Source organism: Pomacea canaliculata, linkage group LG3 (assembly GCF_003073045.1).
Source record: "Pomacea canaliculata isolate SZHN2017 linkage group LG3, ASM307304v1, whole genome shotgun sequence".
NCBI lineage: Eukaryota > Metazoa > Mollusca > Gastropoda > Architaenioglossa > Ampullariidae > Pomacea > Pomacea canaliculata.
In genome coordinates, this window is record NC_037592.1 from 19,310,009 (window position 1) to 19,327,331 (window position 17,323).

The window sequence follows — 17,323 nt, forward strand, 5'->3', positions numbered from 1 at the left end:
CATCCAAGCAAAGCAGCAGCAGCTGATGCATGTACAGAATGTACCACTGGACTTTGAGACCAATGTAAACGTATGCACTTAGATGTGTATACATTGTTACAATGGAAGTCCGTGTATCTTGCTGTAGACAGAATCAAGCGCGAAGGTCTGAGGAAGATGCTCAGTGTCGCCGGCAGTTGGCGTCCACCCTGAGCCCAAGCCTTCTACAGCCCGTACCTTCAGACTTCTCTAAGTTTTGGTGTATTATTATTTTTTTTTACAGCATGCACTAGTATTTAGCTGTCTAGCGGTGGTTTTCTGATAGTTACTCTCCTAGCCGGCAAGATAGGTTTATGATGCATTGTGACGAGCTAACACGCCAATCCTCCCCAGATAATGTCACGGCAGGACCGATGCAGCTGGGGAGCCTCGCCAGCCGTGTAATGAAAATGTCTTTGGTAAAAAAGACACATGATGCATTTTCAGGAACTGAGATTTCTCATGACGAAACGAAAGATAAGCGTTTATGAACTCCTAAAGCATACGTGTCAGGAAAACAAATTATTAAGATCTGTTCCAAGAGAAGCTTTAAATGACATGCTGAAGGCACATCAACCCATCACAACTGTGATGATGGCATTAGGGTCCTTCCAAACATGTTTATTTCAAAAGAAGAGAGCTTGCTGCTTTATCGCTGACTCTGATCATAAGAAAGGTGAAAATGAATTGTTTCAGTATGTTGTGCCCATCAGCCAGCCACACTGGTTGCTTTACAATATAAAACTCCTATAGCACGATCTACAAGGACCATCATCTTGTAATGTCCAGCTAGCGTTTCAAATCTGAGAAGCCCCTTGTCATGTCCAGCTGTTTCACCTGACCAACAAAACATTGAGTTGACAACCTCGCTTATGAGATCATTGGCGAGTGGGCCCATGCGGACTGCTTCAAAGGAACACAACTGATAGAGAACTTGGGGAGAGCTGCTTTCATATAAACTTACACTCTTCCATTGCCTTAAGGACATCTCAAAGAAGCGAAGAAGGAGAAAATGAAGGGTGCTTGTGACACGAGGTATGAGTAAATGAAAGGAAGACAAGGAAAGTATAATGTAATTTTACAAGCAGTAAAACCAAGCTATGTAGACACATACTGGATTTCTTTCTTATGGAAAAAAAAACCTGACAGAATATTATGTTAACTTGCACACACAACAACCCATAAAGGAACCGTGGTCTTTCTATGCATCATAAAACTGCACTACAAGAAATATGTTGTATGAAGGAATGTTCTTCATAAGCTCTGCAAAAGCTCTTGGAGGGGGTGGTGGATGGTGTAATAACGGGATACCTACATTACAAACAGTAATTGAAGTTCTACCTGGCCATAGATCGACAAGAATTGGCTTGTATCCACCAACGTAATATTTTATAGTCAAAAGATATTCATTTCTCGTGGGGTTTATTTTATTTTATTTTTTTTTAGTCCATTTTCTTTACTAAAGCCAAAAACGATTGTTCTCCGCAGTTGACGTAAGCGTCTGATTTGCTGAGCAGGTCGGTCTCGTCTGCTGTTTTTCCAGACATCCGGGGGAAAAAGCCCATGTCTTTAAGCGCCACTTTGTGGGAGGTTCTGTGTCGTGATCATCGCCGCGCGGGGAATTAGCTGGGCGCCGCACTTTTATCATCGCCTTCGCGCCGTGCGTAGGAGGCTGCTCTGACCTGCTGGCTAAGGGGTCGACGAACCATTTTATTATCATCGGTGGCAAGCAAGGAAGGAGAAAGAGAGAACCAGCCACAATGTGAATTTCCAATGCATCTCTTGTTGTTTAAGAAAGTGGGTGGGGTTGAATTTTATGTAGCTTACTTCATCCTAAATATTATTAAAGAAAGATATCGAATTACTCCTGCTTATCATTATTTGCAAAGGATTGATACTTGTCGGTCTAGAAGACTACAGTGGGCTTAGCCTCGTATTTGTGTGCATTTCATTGTGTTTAGTGACATAGAGTTTAAAAAACAAGAAGCAAACGTATGCCGTCACCCTAATGAAAACGTATAGTTATAATTACATTTCATAGGCAATAAAATAATTGTAATGATCAACAAAATCGAATGGAAATACACTTGCTATTTACATCATGCAATAAAGTCACTCTGACTTTCTTAAAGTCACGGTCGCATTGAGTGATGAATTTATTAGTTACATCATGCAATAATGTAAAAACAATTCCTCTTGACTGGAGAGAAACTTACTATTTACAACCCGTATCACTCGCCATGGCAACAAAAATGCCAGAATAAATATAGATTCGTCGACGACGAAAACCGGAACTCCCTTGATGAACACTAGATCGACGACAAATGATGCAAGAATGATCACGGCATCAAACACCTGCAACAACACATAGCGACACTTACAGCGAGTACACATACATGACACGCTGTAACGTGTAACAGCAAACAGTGACACATTCATGGTAACAGCACATGTCAACGTAATGTCAGCGGTTATTCCAGGTTTATTCGCTAGTCAAATAAAGCCTAAAGTGTCAGACGATGGCAAGGTGTGTCAAGACAGTCACCAAACAGAGCTAATTATAGCTTACAGCTTGTTACCAGGTCCCGTCCCTACTCAGGTTTGACCCTAGTGTATTTACAGCTTGTTACCAGGTCACGTCCCTACCTATGTTTCAAATCTTTAATATTAATTATACTCCACGCCAACAACTGTTAGCATAAACTACAGTATTATTTAGCGTTGTGCTCGGTAATCGTACTTCTTATGCCACGCGCAGTGCGGTTAGAGCTAACCATATATTAGCAGACAACATGCTTTGTATTTGAACTCTAACCATCATTACTATTACTTCGTGAACCTAGCATCTCGCGAGTACTGTTAGCGTTAGCTTTTGCACATCCAGAATGAACCCTGGGAGGCTGGAACATAAAGCCTTCAGAACAAGGGAATATTGAAGCTAAAGAATACAGAAATAAATACAGAAATAAGGGAACATAATAATTAAACGATTTTTTTGGAATGAAGTATAATTATTAATTACAGTAAACACAAACCTCTATTTTTCTCTTGACAAAGTGCGATCCGGAACACATCATCTTCAATGCAACCTGTTGGCCAAAGAAGAAAAACACAGATAGATATAACAATAAAAATTACTTTGATAAAAAAAACATTGTATTAGTGAGCTGTAGCAAGTTGAGTGTAATCTCGTAACACCCATTTTTCTGCTTTTTTTGTATTTAAAAAATGTATACAACACAGAAGACCGAAAAATAGAAGAATGGTGGTGGGAGGGTCATGTGGAATGAAAAACACTTGCTAATAAACGCTGACCACTCATCCTTGTGTTGCTGTTCCACAATAGTGACTTGTTATTACTATCACACACAGCGAAGTTGCACTCCGTTTTTTGCTAATGTCATTTATAATTAATTATGTTCCACAAAGTTCCTAATGAACTGAAATATATAAACGCAATGTTTGTCGAATCGAGTCCGTAACATGAAATTCCGGACAGACCGGAGGATAAGAGAGAAAGGTTTGAGAGTAAGCATATTACCAAAGGAGTATATACACACAAACAACATACATGAACAAATGAAATTGAGTAAGATAGCACGTTAGCTCCATATTTTTTTCTTAGGCACGTTTTGCTTTACACAAATATTTAGACCCTTAAATCATGGGAAACGATTGGTTACATCAAGACAGGATTGTTTAGGACGTGTTTGAAAAAGAACATCATTACAAGTCCACCATTCACCCGCTGCTTTTCCAACAGGGACGCTGAAAGTTGTGACCGACCGCTTCTCCCCCCAGCCGGTTGCTGATATAAAAAAAACAACAACCAACAAATCTTAGTGCGACAGCTACTTGATGTGAACATCACACTGGGTGGCTTTCAATTTGCTGGAAGCGAGGCTGGACTTGTTTCCTGGACGATGACCGGCCTGTAACTGCGAGTTATTTCAGGCATAGCGACCTTTCCACGTAAAAGGCAAATTGGACGTCAGCGGCAACGCGTGCGTCTGGCGGCACATCGAGCGGCAAACGGGGGCTGCGGTGACTTGCTCGCTGTGCGGCAGGGGGTCGATACGACTGGAAGCTGCACGCGCCTGATGTGGACGGCATTCATTGCTGTCGATGACGTCAACATGCTCTACAGTGATGCCAGGGGCTTGGGGTTGACTTGGGGGGAAGGAAGAAAGATTGAGGAGGAAGTCTGACGTGGTCACGGCGTTATAACGGTCGCATGTCGACCTGTTGGATCATTAACGAAAGCCAGATTTTTTTTTTTTAGAACGAAGATAAAAGCTAGATTATAAATTAGGCTTGGCTCTTTAAAGAAAACGAGGCTGAAGTTGGTTATCAAATGTTCCTGTACATTTTTTAAAATCTTGATTTCGTGAGCAGAGTGACAGACAAGTTTATCAGTTTTACTATTAAAGTTAACAAAAGTCGCATTGCCTAAAGGCACCAGGAGGTGTCAGCTTGAGTGGTCCGGCGTGTCTGGGGCATGGTACGCTAAACCCATTCATCTCAATCAAACGCCTACACCTACACTGACAAACCACATACTTATTTTGTGTTTTGTTGCAGGGTGGGCACATGTAAGGAGATGCTTCACACACGAGCAGGTATTGAACACCCGATGTTCTGATCCACAGTGTATTGCACTAAAGACTGGGCCACCAAGCATTTTATTTATTAATACTGCAGTATAAACAGAACAACACATTCAGAACAACAAAACCTAAATTAACAGATAGGTTCAGTTCTGCGGTATTGAGAAAGTTTGTAAAGTGAGACGGGCGTGCCGAAAAAAACCCGGTTCATGTCGAGTCTCAAACTTCGAAGTAGTTACGGTCACTCCCAGGAACTGAACACCATGATGGGGGCTTCTTTGGCATTTGCTGTGCGATTAGAAGAAACACCAAAGTAAATTCTGTGAAGGGAGTGGAGAGAGTGAGCAGATCATTTCATTAAGTTCCCAACATCAGCAAAATTAATTTGTCAGCTTAGCAGACTTCAACAATCTCTACTTCCCTGTTTTCTTCCTTATATATTATATACACGTGTGGCTGAGACTGGAAATACATCTTTTTTAATAGTCATGCATTTGTTTAGATAAGGAGAGAGAGGTGTAAGTGTCAAAGGATTAGAAAATTAGAATGCATGGAACAAATATACTATGGGTTAGATTGTTATATCCATGTTAGAATGCAGGGACTTAGCATGAGAATGTTCATATGAATGGAATGAATATACCAGTAAACTGTCAATTTAACATTAAAATGCACGGAGTGAATAGAGTGTTCTGTTCATATTAGTATTCATGACGTAAACATGCAGGTAATAAAAGCCTTCACATTACATCATTAGTATGCTCACAGTAAGCATATCAGTCTCGGAGCGCGCGCTACTCGAGCTTTGTCGAGAACGTTTTCAGTGCGTGACTGCACTGAACGAAGATAAACTCTCGACCTTTGCCAGACCTTTATTTTGAGCAATTTAAACATTTGCTTTGTTTCAAAAAATATCGCCAGCGTTCTGCCACAGCCATGAGGAGATTTCAGCAAACTCGATGCCCGTCGTCGTTGATAAACGATTTTGACGATAAAAAAGGATCTGCTCCAAATATTGAGGTCATGAAACTAGAGGGTAATGACGTAGCACAGCTATTCTTGGTGTTGTCTCACCTGCACACGTCATCAATACATGAGCGCGGAGTGATTTTTGTCAGCACTTGACGGCTGTACCACCAAGTATCTGGTAAGCTTACCGCATCCCTTGAACCGCTCACAGGTTCAATCACGGCTATACCTCTCAGTCAACGAGTATTCACGTACACTCGTACAGCATCTGCTTTCGTTGTACGTTCACTTGTTCCCAGCTTGTCACGAGCTTCTTGACCTGGAGTAACCTGTCCGTCAGAGGACCCGGTCGGACAATACAACGACTAATCAAGTTTTTAAGTGGTACCGTTGAGAGGTCAACAGAGTGAAACAATGTGAGCTAAAACTTAGGTAAGCATACACGTACACTTGCACGCACGCACACACGTCCATAAAACATTATTCATACCGAGCATCACAAAAACACACACGTAAAGCATCTATGCATACATACATAACAAAAATAGACCCGTAAATCATATATATTACATACATCAGAAAACACACTCGTAAGGCATCTATATGTATAAAATAGGTACATCACAAAACACAGTAAAACATCTATACAAACATAAACCACTAAATATTTACAAAACACAGATATATGCGAGCGCAGCAGACGAAAAAAAAGCCCCCAATCAAGCAAAAAAAACAAAACAAAACAAAACAAAAAATCCCAAAAACCACATCAATCCACCTGCGCGCGTACACACACACGCACACATATATCAGTGTTCAAAATGCATTACAGTCACCGCAAAAGACTTACTGCACGATACACGTGCGTTACAGAGAGAAAAGAGGTCAAGAGGTCAAGAGGGTGTAGGGTGTAGACGAAGGGGGTGGGTGGGCGCCATTCTTGACAAGAAAAGAACCAAAAGGAAAACAGGGCTACCTGTGCACCCGACAGAATATTTAAGCCGCGTGCCAAAGTGTGACGAGCGATTGCTGATAGACGACCAAGCAAATGGCAAAAGGAGAGTATAGGCTGACTAGCAAAGAAAGACGAGAGACAGGACGATTAAATGAATAAAGTAGACATAAAAGGAGGCTGGGAGTGGGGCGATTGCGCGCTCGTGATCAGAGATGAGCATGAGATGTTGATGTTGGCATTGTGTGGGACAACTCCAGCAGCTGATCACGTGGTCCGTGGCTTTCAGAAAATGGGGAGCGTTAGTGACCCTGGGAGTGACCCTAGAATAGCTGACGAGTTCACGACACGCGCTCGGACCTCTTGCTCGCCAGTGAAGGGCACTGGAGGATGGTGCGTACGTGCGTGTGTGCGTGTGTGCGTGCATGTGTGTGTATTTGAGAGACAGAGAGAGAGAGGGGGAGTGGAAGAAAAGCACGAGAAGGAGTTTTGCATGGGAAAACAAACAATTTGATGGAATAGAAAATAGTGAAAAAGTTTCCTTTCACATAAACTCCGATAGTTATTTGTGACAAAAAAGGCAAATAGATGTAAAAGCTTCTTCTACAATCAGATACATTAATTAATTCTAATTAGAACAGAACTCTCATCTCCCATGGTACACGTGCAGATGATATAAAATTTAGCTTTATTTCGACTGCGTCAAGTCAATAACATCCAAACTTTGAGCAAGCTTGTTGATATTAAATTATTGAATCGTGCCAGGGAAGGCTGATATTTCAGGTCAACGAGTTCACTTCGTTCTGTGTGTATGTGTGTGTTCTTAATTTCGGTATTTAATTACAGCTAAAACACGGAGTTCAAAATAGCGATAGTGATAGTAGTTTTAACATTCTTCTTTTATTAAATTTGCAGAGAGATGTAGAAGTTGCAGTAGGGATGTCAAAGAATTTCATCTCTAGTGATTTATGTGATGCAATTGATGCGTAGAAGGATATATGTGCTGCAGGGCCAAAAATAATTTCATGTTTCTACAAGGGGATCATATCTTGGAAAACATCAGAAAAATAGGCTTGCTCCTTTCATTTCCAATAAATAAATCAACAGAGATCGGAATGGGCTGCTTGCTCTCATTCCGGAGCTTCCGTTGTCATGGAGACTTTTTAAACTTATGTTATACTCGTTTTTGCTGTTTTTTTTTTATATTTTCAATTACAATAAGACTGAGTACATTTTTTTAATACTTAGGTAAATGTAGAGCTTACAAATGGAGAAATACAATTGAATATCTTCATTAAATCTTTTAATGTTCTTTGATAGCTTGTTCTGCTATTTTCTGTGAAGTGGTGCGCTAAAATTACTGTCGGCAGACACAACAATTTCTTTTAGAAAAACGCTGTAGAGTTGTATTTGTCTCTTGGAAACCTCTTTTTTATCTTTTCCAATGTTAATTTTGACTCGCTTGCTCTTGAACAACTGTAAACCATAAAGTTACACGTTTGACATAAGTTTTGGGGCAGAACAAACAGACGAGGGAAAGATGGGAAGTGTATTCAAGAAAATTATCTTAATATTAACACTTATACATTAATGAGGGTGATAGGATCATTAAATCGATTATCACCCCTGACATATGCCAAACTACAGACTACCATTAACTCAAATAGGCATGTAATACAGCATGAAAGAATGACAAGAAAATGTACAAAGGCAGTAGTTATTTACGGTTAGTTACAAGAACTTTATAACCTCGGAGTAATGAGGCAGCAGGAATATAAGCTAAAATTTATTCTCCGAGTAATTTCAGTACGAGTTCTCCTGTATGGTTTGCCGGTGATGCACAAACAGGGCATAGCAAGTCATCATAGGTTTTAATGTACGCAGAGAGAGATGAGGCAGAAGGAGAAAATAGACGATAGAAAGTAAGCGAGCAAGAGAGAAAATTTAAATGTATTTTACTGATGTGATCCACATCCCACTTGAAAGTGGAAATATACAAAGTACAGCAGTAGCAGAAAAGCGTCAATACCTGGAAAATATATCTTATCTAAAATCAACCCATAGCACAACTTAGATGCCCGATAAAGCTAAAAAAGGTTTGGACTGGACCAGCATTCGTTTGCTGCCATGTGCCACGCTGTCCTGTCAGTGCTGGTGCCAATCGTTGACAAGTCAAATTTGTAGCAAAAATGTAATCTATCCCACGCCATAAATTTACATTCACATGCCTAAAACCATTTTTGTGTAATAAATAATGCTTATTTTGTATGATGTTCGCTACACAGACATTAGAAGTAATATAAAGCCAGTAGCAAACACTAGGTAATCAAAGAATATCTTGTTTCTTTATAGATCACAGCATTAGGAAGTTGGAGGACTCGAATTAAAATATCGTTAATGAACATTTTTAAGATTTAAATACTGATATAAGTGTTTATTTGCTAGCATTAAGCAAAAATAAAGAAAGGAAAAAAGTGAAAGATAGAATGAGAGAGAGAGAGAGAAAAGGGGAATAAGAAAAGAGTGAAGGGAGCGCACCTACCTCCACTAGCAGGACGGACACGACAGCGAGGCTGGCGTAGTGCAGCTTGTGGGCGATGAGTGTCTCTGCCGAGTGGTGTCGCTGCTGGTCCGGGTACTGCCCATGCCCTCTGTCTGGCAGGTTTTGCCCTGCGGTGGTGGAGTACTCGGCGTAGGCAACCCCCATGCCCACATAGCTGGCACTCGCAGACACGTTGGTCCAGTTGCCCGAGTGTAATCCCAGACCAGAATGCACTGTGTCTAACACGGAGGTTAGCGAGGAGGCCGCGCACCGCTGACAATGCTGGCCAGCCTGATGTCTTCGGGTCCCTTGCCCAGTCCCTCATCACTGGAGCTAGTTCTCAGACGGCTGTCTCTTTCCACAGCATCACGGACAGAACGCGTTCGAGTATCATTTCCAAGACGACCGTTGGTCGCGTGACCGGAAACGGACGGAATGGGTGCGTCACGATGGGGCTGGCTCATAATGGCGAAACCTGTTAGGTTCCAGTGAACCGTGGACTGAAGCACCATATTAAGGATGGTATCCACGGTCATGCTGGTGGATAGCTCTTTCGGATACTTCCCACGCAGGTCTTCCACGAAGTTGGTCACTGCTTCTGATGCAGACAGAGTTTCTACAAGGAAAATACAGAAGGCATGCTGTTAACATTTAATGTAAAATGTCCAATTATTTAGTGGCTGACATTTGTTGTAAAGTGTTGCATTTATAAATCAGTAAAATCTTTGGATGATGATGATAATGAAAAAGAGAAGGGGAAGGACAAATCCAAGTTCCCCAACTTCAAGCTTCCTCACCTGTCCACATCAGGCGCTTTCAACCTCAGAACATTGTGAGACAGGTTTTGTGCAGCTTCAGAACTTTTCTCTTTGTCTCTTTTTCAGGAATCTCAAAGTCTGCACGACCACAAACAGTGTTCACAAGGTTCGCGAAGTTCTCTCACTGCTTTATGTCTATGTTCGCTTTGGTCGTAGTCTTTTTTACTAATGATGCAAACATTAATACTTTTTAATATCTGCTTTTATGAATAAAGAACAAGCAATCAAGCAAAGAAAGAAGCATAGCGTTTTCTTTCACGTCTGTTGTTTTAGAAGGCAGAATGTTCATCACTAGCAAACATTAAAGACCAAAGACTAGAGAAGTCACACGACATGAAGGCATGAAGCTCAAGCTTTTCAATTGCAATTGATCTGCGCTCTATGATGTTGAATATTAATAAACATTGGTTAAATACTGCTAAAAGGTGGATAAATACTACTAAACGGTGGGTAAATACTGCTAAATAGTGGATAAACACTGCTGAACCATGGATTAATACTACTTTTAGTTCTGTGAACAAAACATTGTTTTCCAGCAGTTCATTTGCACGATGGCAAGATTTTATTATATTAACACATAAATTCAGGAGTTAAAAACTGTCGTCTGCTTTAATGATCGTGCCCTGACTTCCCGAATCTGACTTTCTAAAGAACACCAAGAGCTGACAAATCTCCTATTTTCTCCTGCTTGCTCGTCGCACATCGACATCAAGACACAGAGTGGGGCAAATATAGCCAGCTCCCGTTGCCAAGGAGAGGAAAACTAAATGATGACACAAGAAAACCTTGATATTGATTTTCCCCAATCGGTCATCACTTGTTCCACAAAATCTCTTGTCCTCTGTTACAAGTTGCTGTGAACTCGTATCCAAACATAGAAGCATTGAAGTATAAAGAGGTTGATGAGGCATTGAAGGAGATCATGGACTGGCTTCATGTTTTCTAAAAGCACATTGTTCTGGCTAACCAGAGACTAAACATGTTTTGGCCATCTCGATAAAAACACGTTATTATGACCATCTGGTGAAAAACAGGATATGTTATTGCCACCTGGCTATGCAGCTTTAACACGCATGGACTGCGTTATTACACGTGAGCTGGACAAGCTTGCAGCAAAGCTTCCGTGAAGAGAGATCAGGTATAGTGGAGGGACGAGATCACTTTTGACATGAAGTGACATCAAAGATGGAACCATCATTTGCTTTTAGAACCATCTTTGAATGCCCTGGCGGGAATCAATTTTGACCTGTTTTGATGACCACTCATCTAACCGTGTTATGCTTTATTATCAGTAGCTGTGCCTTAAACAAAGTTATGTCACAGTGACATCACCGCCTTTTACTCAAGGAACTGAACAACTAGCGAGAAAGTAACGCGTTGTGCGTAACATCCACAACACTACTCACTCTCTCCTGTCTCTTACCGTGTACATTCAAATTAACGGGATGCTGACTTATTTTTTACCTGCGTCCAACACACGGCACTTTAATGGAGGCTTTGAACGGCTGACGTACTTTCTGAGCAGACGTTAATCATTAAAGGAACGTCGCAATGAAGACACGAAGCATCGTTAGAGATACTCTGTGGACCAGTAAGACATTGTGCGCACGTCATCACCAGCGATGCCAAGAAAATGTATTTTTAGTGTTTGAAAAATGTAGTTACGCCGCTCTCGGCACGCGCGTGCAGAAACGAAGTCTAACGTCATTTCCTGAGTACAGGTAATTCCACAAATCATGTAGGTGTGCGGGCGATAAGCAGAACTAGATGGTTGAAGGAATTATTAAATGTCGATTTAATAGTTGCCTTCGTAAAATTCTTACAAAATTTACTGTGCTCGTTTTAAACGTTGCCTTTCCTAAATACTTCAGCGCACAGACTCGTTTTTCGTTCGGAAGTTTTTATTTTCTTCCTCTCGTAAAAGACATCCAGCACGCATGAAGATAGATGATTAATACCTTTCAAAACGACGCACTTAATGACGGCGAAGTACTCCTCCTGTGAGAAAGTTATGTTAGTTGGTGTAGAAAATGTATTTTCTACTTTTATGAAGTTTGTTCAGAGTTTAGACCACCACCAGTGCACTAATCAAGTTACATCCCTCCTGTTAATGACCTGAAAGGATGGTCATGGCGGGGCCCATAAATGTGACCAGTGACACGGGACACGCTGGTCTGAACACATGGCAGCGGGGGGGAAGAGTTTGAGTAACCGTCAACTTCCCTAGATAGGTCCGAGATCAAAGAGTGACCAAGGACACTCCACATGCAAGAAGAGGCAGCTCCGCCTCGAACAAACAGAAATTCGTCAAAGTTGTGTGCTGGACTGAGGGTTTGATCAGTTGACACCAACACGAGACTGGACTTACTGTTGTGGTACTATGTTGTGAAAAAGGAAATGTATATGAACTCTGAACTACGCCTGAATTCAGGAGTACACTAGCTAGCCACGGTGTTGAAAGAAATAATTGCTGTTTATGTATATACGATTTATGTTTTCGTTTGCTTAATTATTTCTGCGTTAAATAAACTTCTAAATATTGTTTGTTATCTTGAAAACGTAATTCGGGAGTGAGAGGGGGGGAATTACGCCGTGTCAGCAGCTAAGGCTATATTACGGCAAGCAGCCCTGTAAACAGATGCCATTTCACTGTATCGGTGACAGGCGCTAAACGCTAACCGTGAGTGAGAGAGACGTTTAGACTAATGTTGGTATTTCACATTTATCAGTTTTTGTGGCGGTATTAGCGACCCGCTGACGTCATCACATAGCAGTGCCTGAAATAACAATGTTGAAAGATGTGTGATTATGTGCTATATAAATCACACGCTTATTATTATTAACAACAGCAACAATCTGCGCTTGCTGTTATTTGAAGATAAGATGATGAATATCCCCTCCATGGCAACCAGGGAGATAAGTTTTCAGGATGACTGCTATATAGCAATCGTAACAATCAATTTTCATTCACTCTCAGGTGGCCCAGGGGTCCAAAGCTTCCCTCTATGCTAGATGGCAGCTTTCCCAGGGCTGCCTCCTCTTTCCCTCCAACCCTGCAGTATTATGAGAAAGCCACGTAGACACTAAACTGTCTTAAAACTAAAGAGAAATCCATATATTTCAGTTAGGCAATTTTTACAAGCTTCTTTTCTTATTTCATTCATCCTATAACAGTGGTAAAGGCGTCTATTCTCTGGCAGGATTTCTCTCCCTTTAATACATTGCCAGGTGTATGCTGCACTGGCCTGTGCGATGGAGACTGACTCAGTATAACTGATTATTACTGCTTATTACTGTCATAAAGTAGGCGGTCGGTGGAGACAGTGTCGCTCTGTTCAGCTCTGCCAGACTCGGGCTGAAACAAAGGGTCATGAATTCCCCTATCCCTCCCTGTCTGTCTCCTATCTTTTTTCCATTTTTATGTCTCGGAGGGAACTGGCTGGGCAGCAACTTGTTCCTATGACATTGCTATAAATAGTATCGAAAATAAATAACCCCTCGAAAGCATCCGTTCCGGAAGTGACGATCGTTACTCTCACCACGATATGCGGAGGACGGCTCTGGTCTAACAAACGCTGAGTGTCCAGTTCTCGTATGGGACCCTCCCTCTCGGTGACCGTTACCAGGTAGGGTAGGCGGGGGCGGGACCATGAGGATGGGTTTCCAGACAGAGGGTCTTGCGTGATGGTCGAAAGATCGCTGAACTAACGCGAATGCTATGTTATCTGGTTTGGGGAGAAGAAAGAGGAGCGATAGCATCACAACCATGTCCAGAAGTCACGTGGGGGAGATCAATGCTACTGATAGTATGCTTGCACGCCTCTCTGTCATGATCTCTCGTATTTGGCTTGCATGCATATAACTTGCATTATATCTGTGCCTACGCACATGCGTGTGTGCGTGTAGAGTAATGTAGACGCAAACTCGTGATAAGGACTGGGACCCATATGCCTCTGGGACAGACGTGGTGTCAATACTCTGGTAAGTGGAAAACGTGCTGAATATTTTCTGGTACCCTGGGCTGTAAACACACTATGAGCACCGATATATGCGTGAAGCGACATACTGTTTGACCAGAAGAGCCCCACCCAGAGAAAAAGCCGCCCTTACACCGGTGAGACAAGTGTGGGATCACGGCAGCGTGACCAATGAAAGGTGCTTTGAGTCAACACGTGACCCCTGACCGCTCCACGCATGGCGCGCTCACTGACGTCTCTGTTTGATACCGCGGCGGAGTATGATGCACGGATGTCGGCGCGATACGGTCGCTGGTACCCGTAAGAGGGCATCAGATGTAGTTTGTAAACACATTTCAGTAAATCGCCGGAACAAGGGGCCCTCTTTATAAGGTGAGACAGATGAGTCCCTCGATAGATCCCTGCATCGCCCTCCCTGCAGATAAGTGTGCTATTCACATCTAGCTGGCAAAAAGGCTTCTTCTGTCTGTCTGCCGCTCTGTCTAAAACACGGCTTATAATGAACAGGGCAGATAAACAAGAAAGTTGTTGTAACAACATGGGCACCAAAATTGTGATGTGTTGGTGGTGTGCGTGCGTTTATGCATGTTTGCTCGTGTGTGTGTGAGTGAGTCAAGAAGAGAGTCGTGCATCATCCTTTCACAGATCGATTTTCGCTCCTAATGCACATCTCAGTCACTTGTCATCCTACACAAATTGAAAGCTTTATCACTAAACAGTATTTAGGTAATGTCAAAGTAATTAAAACAGAGGGTTGGACAGGGAAAGAGATAGAGGGGAGGAAGAAGAGGGAATAGAAAGGTGACAAGGAAGAGTACTTACTCTTGACGCTATAAAGATCCAGAATAAGTTCGGCGATGACCAGTGCGCAGTCAGTTATGGTCAAGATGATGACGCATATAACAATGTACTTGCTGTGCAGAATCTTTTCTCCCTTCTTACGGAATCTGTGACATGGGACATAAATCATGAAGTAAACAAGCAGGGGCAGTGTCTGAAGAAACACACACTCAAGCATGTTCTGTGACTTTCATCATAAAATTATCGCCTTCCTCTCCTCAACGCTACTTGATTGTTGGTTGTCTGCATAATTGTTTTTAAAGGACTAGTGGGGTGCATTTTTCTAACGACTGGGTAAAACTCAGAAGATTTTGCTATTTCCACTTTGAATATCCTCTTCCGTTTTTGAGATACTCGCCTACAAACATCACAATACACAAAAAGAGGGGAAATTCGTGACATTTCTCTTGTACAAAGATACACCCAATTAACCTATGGTCTCAGCTCTTCCATCGGCTGTAGCCTTGATAGCGTAGATATACACACGTACAATCCTGATATCTGTATTGTTGACCTTTTTCTGTGCAGGACTTCTGTTTGTATCTCGAAAATAAGTATTTACCCAATCTGGGAAATAGTATCTTGCACTGCGCTTTATCCAGTTGAAAGAAAAAAAAAACTGACCCCAGCAGACCTTCAAGTTATTTTGCTAGTATGTAAAAGTACATAATTTGTCGGATGACAATAAACAAAGCACGAACACAAACATTCAGGTTAGTGTCTTATACAGCAGTGATCAGAAACACAGTTTCTAACAAAATGGACATAATAATTTACACGCTTTTCTTTTTTGTCTGCTTAGTTCTTTTTAGGTGACCACATAGACAGCTCCACTCAGCGCCATTGAAACAGTGAATTTATTGTTTATGAACTTGAGACAGACATGGCGTCTCCCCGTCTATCGTGTGTTTTCTTTCGAATAATGATAAGCTTTCACTGATTTTACTGACGCAAACAGAAAGGCATCATGTTAGAAGAGATGTTGAAATGTTTAAAGGCAAACTCGAGTGCGAAATTATTTTCAAGCAAGTGGGATTAGTTCATTAAAACATAAATCATTTCAAAATGTTTATTTCTGGTTAGCATTTACCTTACACAAGCAATGGAAAGAGGGCCATCTAGGATTCCCACATGGATAATTAATAAAGCATTTAAATGTAGTCTAACACTAATGTACAGAAACAATGGAAAAAGTTTAGTGAGATTTTGCTTTCAAATGGAGTGTGATAAATAACTTCATAAAGACCATACCATGAGTTAAAGAATTTTTTAAAATTTCTAGAGTAGAAATTTTGGAGTCAGAAAGCGAGATCATACATCCACACAGGAATAAATAGCAATCGCGTCCAAGGATGTAAGACTTAGGACAACACGGTACACCCATTTAAGGATGAAACAGCAGCGAGATCGAGCAAATATTTAGAAGTCGGGTCCATGATGATTTGTAGCGTGGAGTGGGAATAACTGCCCCCAAACTCGCGTTTATCAACTGTAAATGTCAAGTGTGCAAGCGGCGTGGCTATGGCAATTTTTGTCCCGAGATTGTGGAGACTTCTGGACCACACAGCAGTCTGGCACCATGAGTAAAGGCCAACTCTTCAACCTTTGACCTCACGCCATTGACAAATGAAGACAATGGGAGGATGGCGGGATCTTCACCTAAAGCCAACGCCTCCACAGTGCCCACTGGCTTGTAATAGCTGCTTGCCGTCTGACTTATACAGTTATATAAATACTTATGTTGCCGTATTGGGTTGCATCTGCTTCAGATGAGTGCATGAGCAGATGGCAAGAGTTGTAAGTTAACAGCGGCCGATGATAGTTTGCATTGAAGGGAATGAGCGCAGGGTGATGGATGAAGGCAAGATAACCTTTTGTTTAGATTTACCCAGGAGCCAGTCAATGAAAGATTTAATGTGGGGAGTAGCTATCTGTCGAACTTGAGAACGGACAACTTGCCTGCATCCACCCAACCTCCTACCTACCTACGCACCTCTAAAGACAAAAACAATAACAAAGAATGACTGTTGATGTGTATTGTAAATTCTGCTTTGAATACACATACAGGGAAGATAACTAGGATGTCAATGTTTGGAGAGAACTAAGAATTTCACTTCGCACACAGACGTGACTGAGAAGTGTTTAAACTTGATTTAGTGTTTAAGTCGTTCACAGTCCGCTTTCTCACATATTGGTGTAAGTGAATGTGAACCAGAACAATGTACATAATATTGGTGTAGGCGCATGTGAACCATCACAGCACATAATTTGAAATGTGCGCAATACAGGGTTTTAAAACACTTTTATCACGGACCTTTTAAACTTCACGAGAACGGATTTTTTGAAAATGAATACTAAAGCAGGATTTAATTTTTTTCTCCTTTGCTCTAGAAACGTGCGGCTTTGCTTCAGACAAGATACCAGCATATAAAATGTAAACTTTCACACACAGCACACAAATGCATTACAAGCCTTCACACACAGCACACAAACATACCACAAACTTTCATACACGCCATGCAAACACACACGGCAAGACTTCACACACAGAACACAGACACATCACATGCCTTTACACACACAGCACACAAACACATCAC

The 17,323-nt window shown here is 41.6% G+C and overlaps 1 protein-coding gene across 5 annotated transcripts in view; it reads right to left on the minus strand.

Moving 5' to 3' along the window:
* The window catches only part of LOC112560322, a 79,570-nt gene that overhangs the window by 13,584 nt on the left and 48,663 nt on the right, over positions 1-17,323 (minus strand). For all 5 annotated transcript variants that reach the window (XM_025232107.1, XM_025232108.1, XM_025232109.1 and 2 more), the window contains 4 exons: positions 14,706-14,830; positions 9,089-9,704; positions 3,054-3,107; positions 2,235-2,373 (listed from right to left, as the gene is read on the minus strand). In XM_025232107.1, coding sequence (XP_025087892.1) covers positions 2,235-2,373; positions 3,054-3,107; positions 9,089-9,253 — 358 coding nt within the window. In that variant the 5' untranslated portion in view covers positions 9,254-9,704; positions 14,706-14,830. The remainder of the gene's footprint in view (positions 1-2,234; positions 2,374-3,053; positions 3,108-9,088; positions 9,705-14,705; positions 14,831-17,323) is intronic.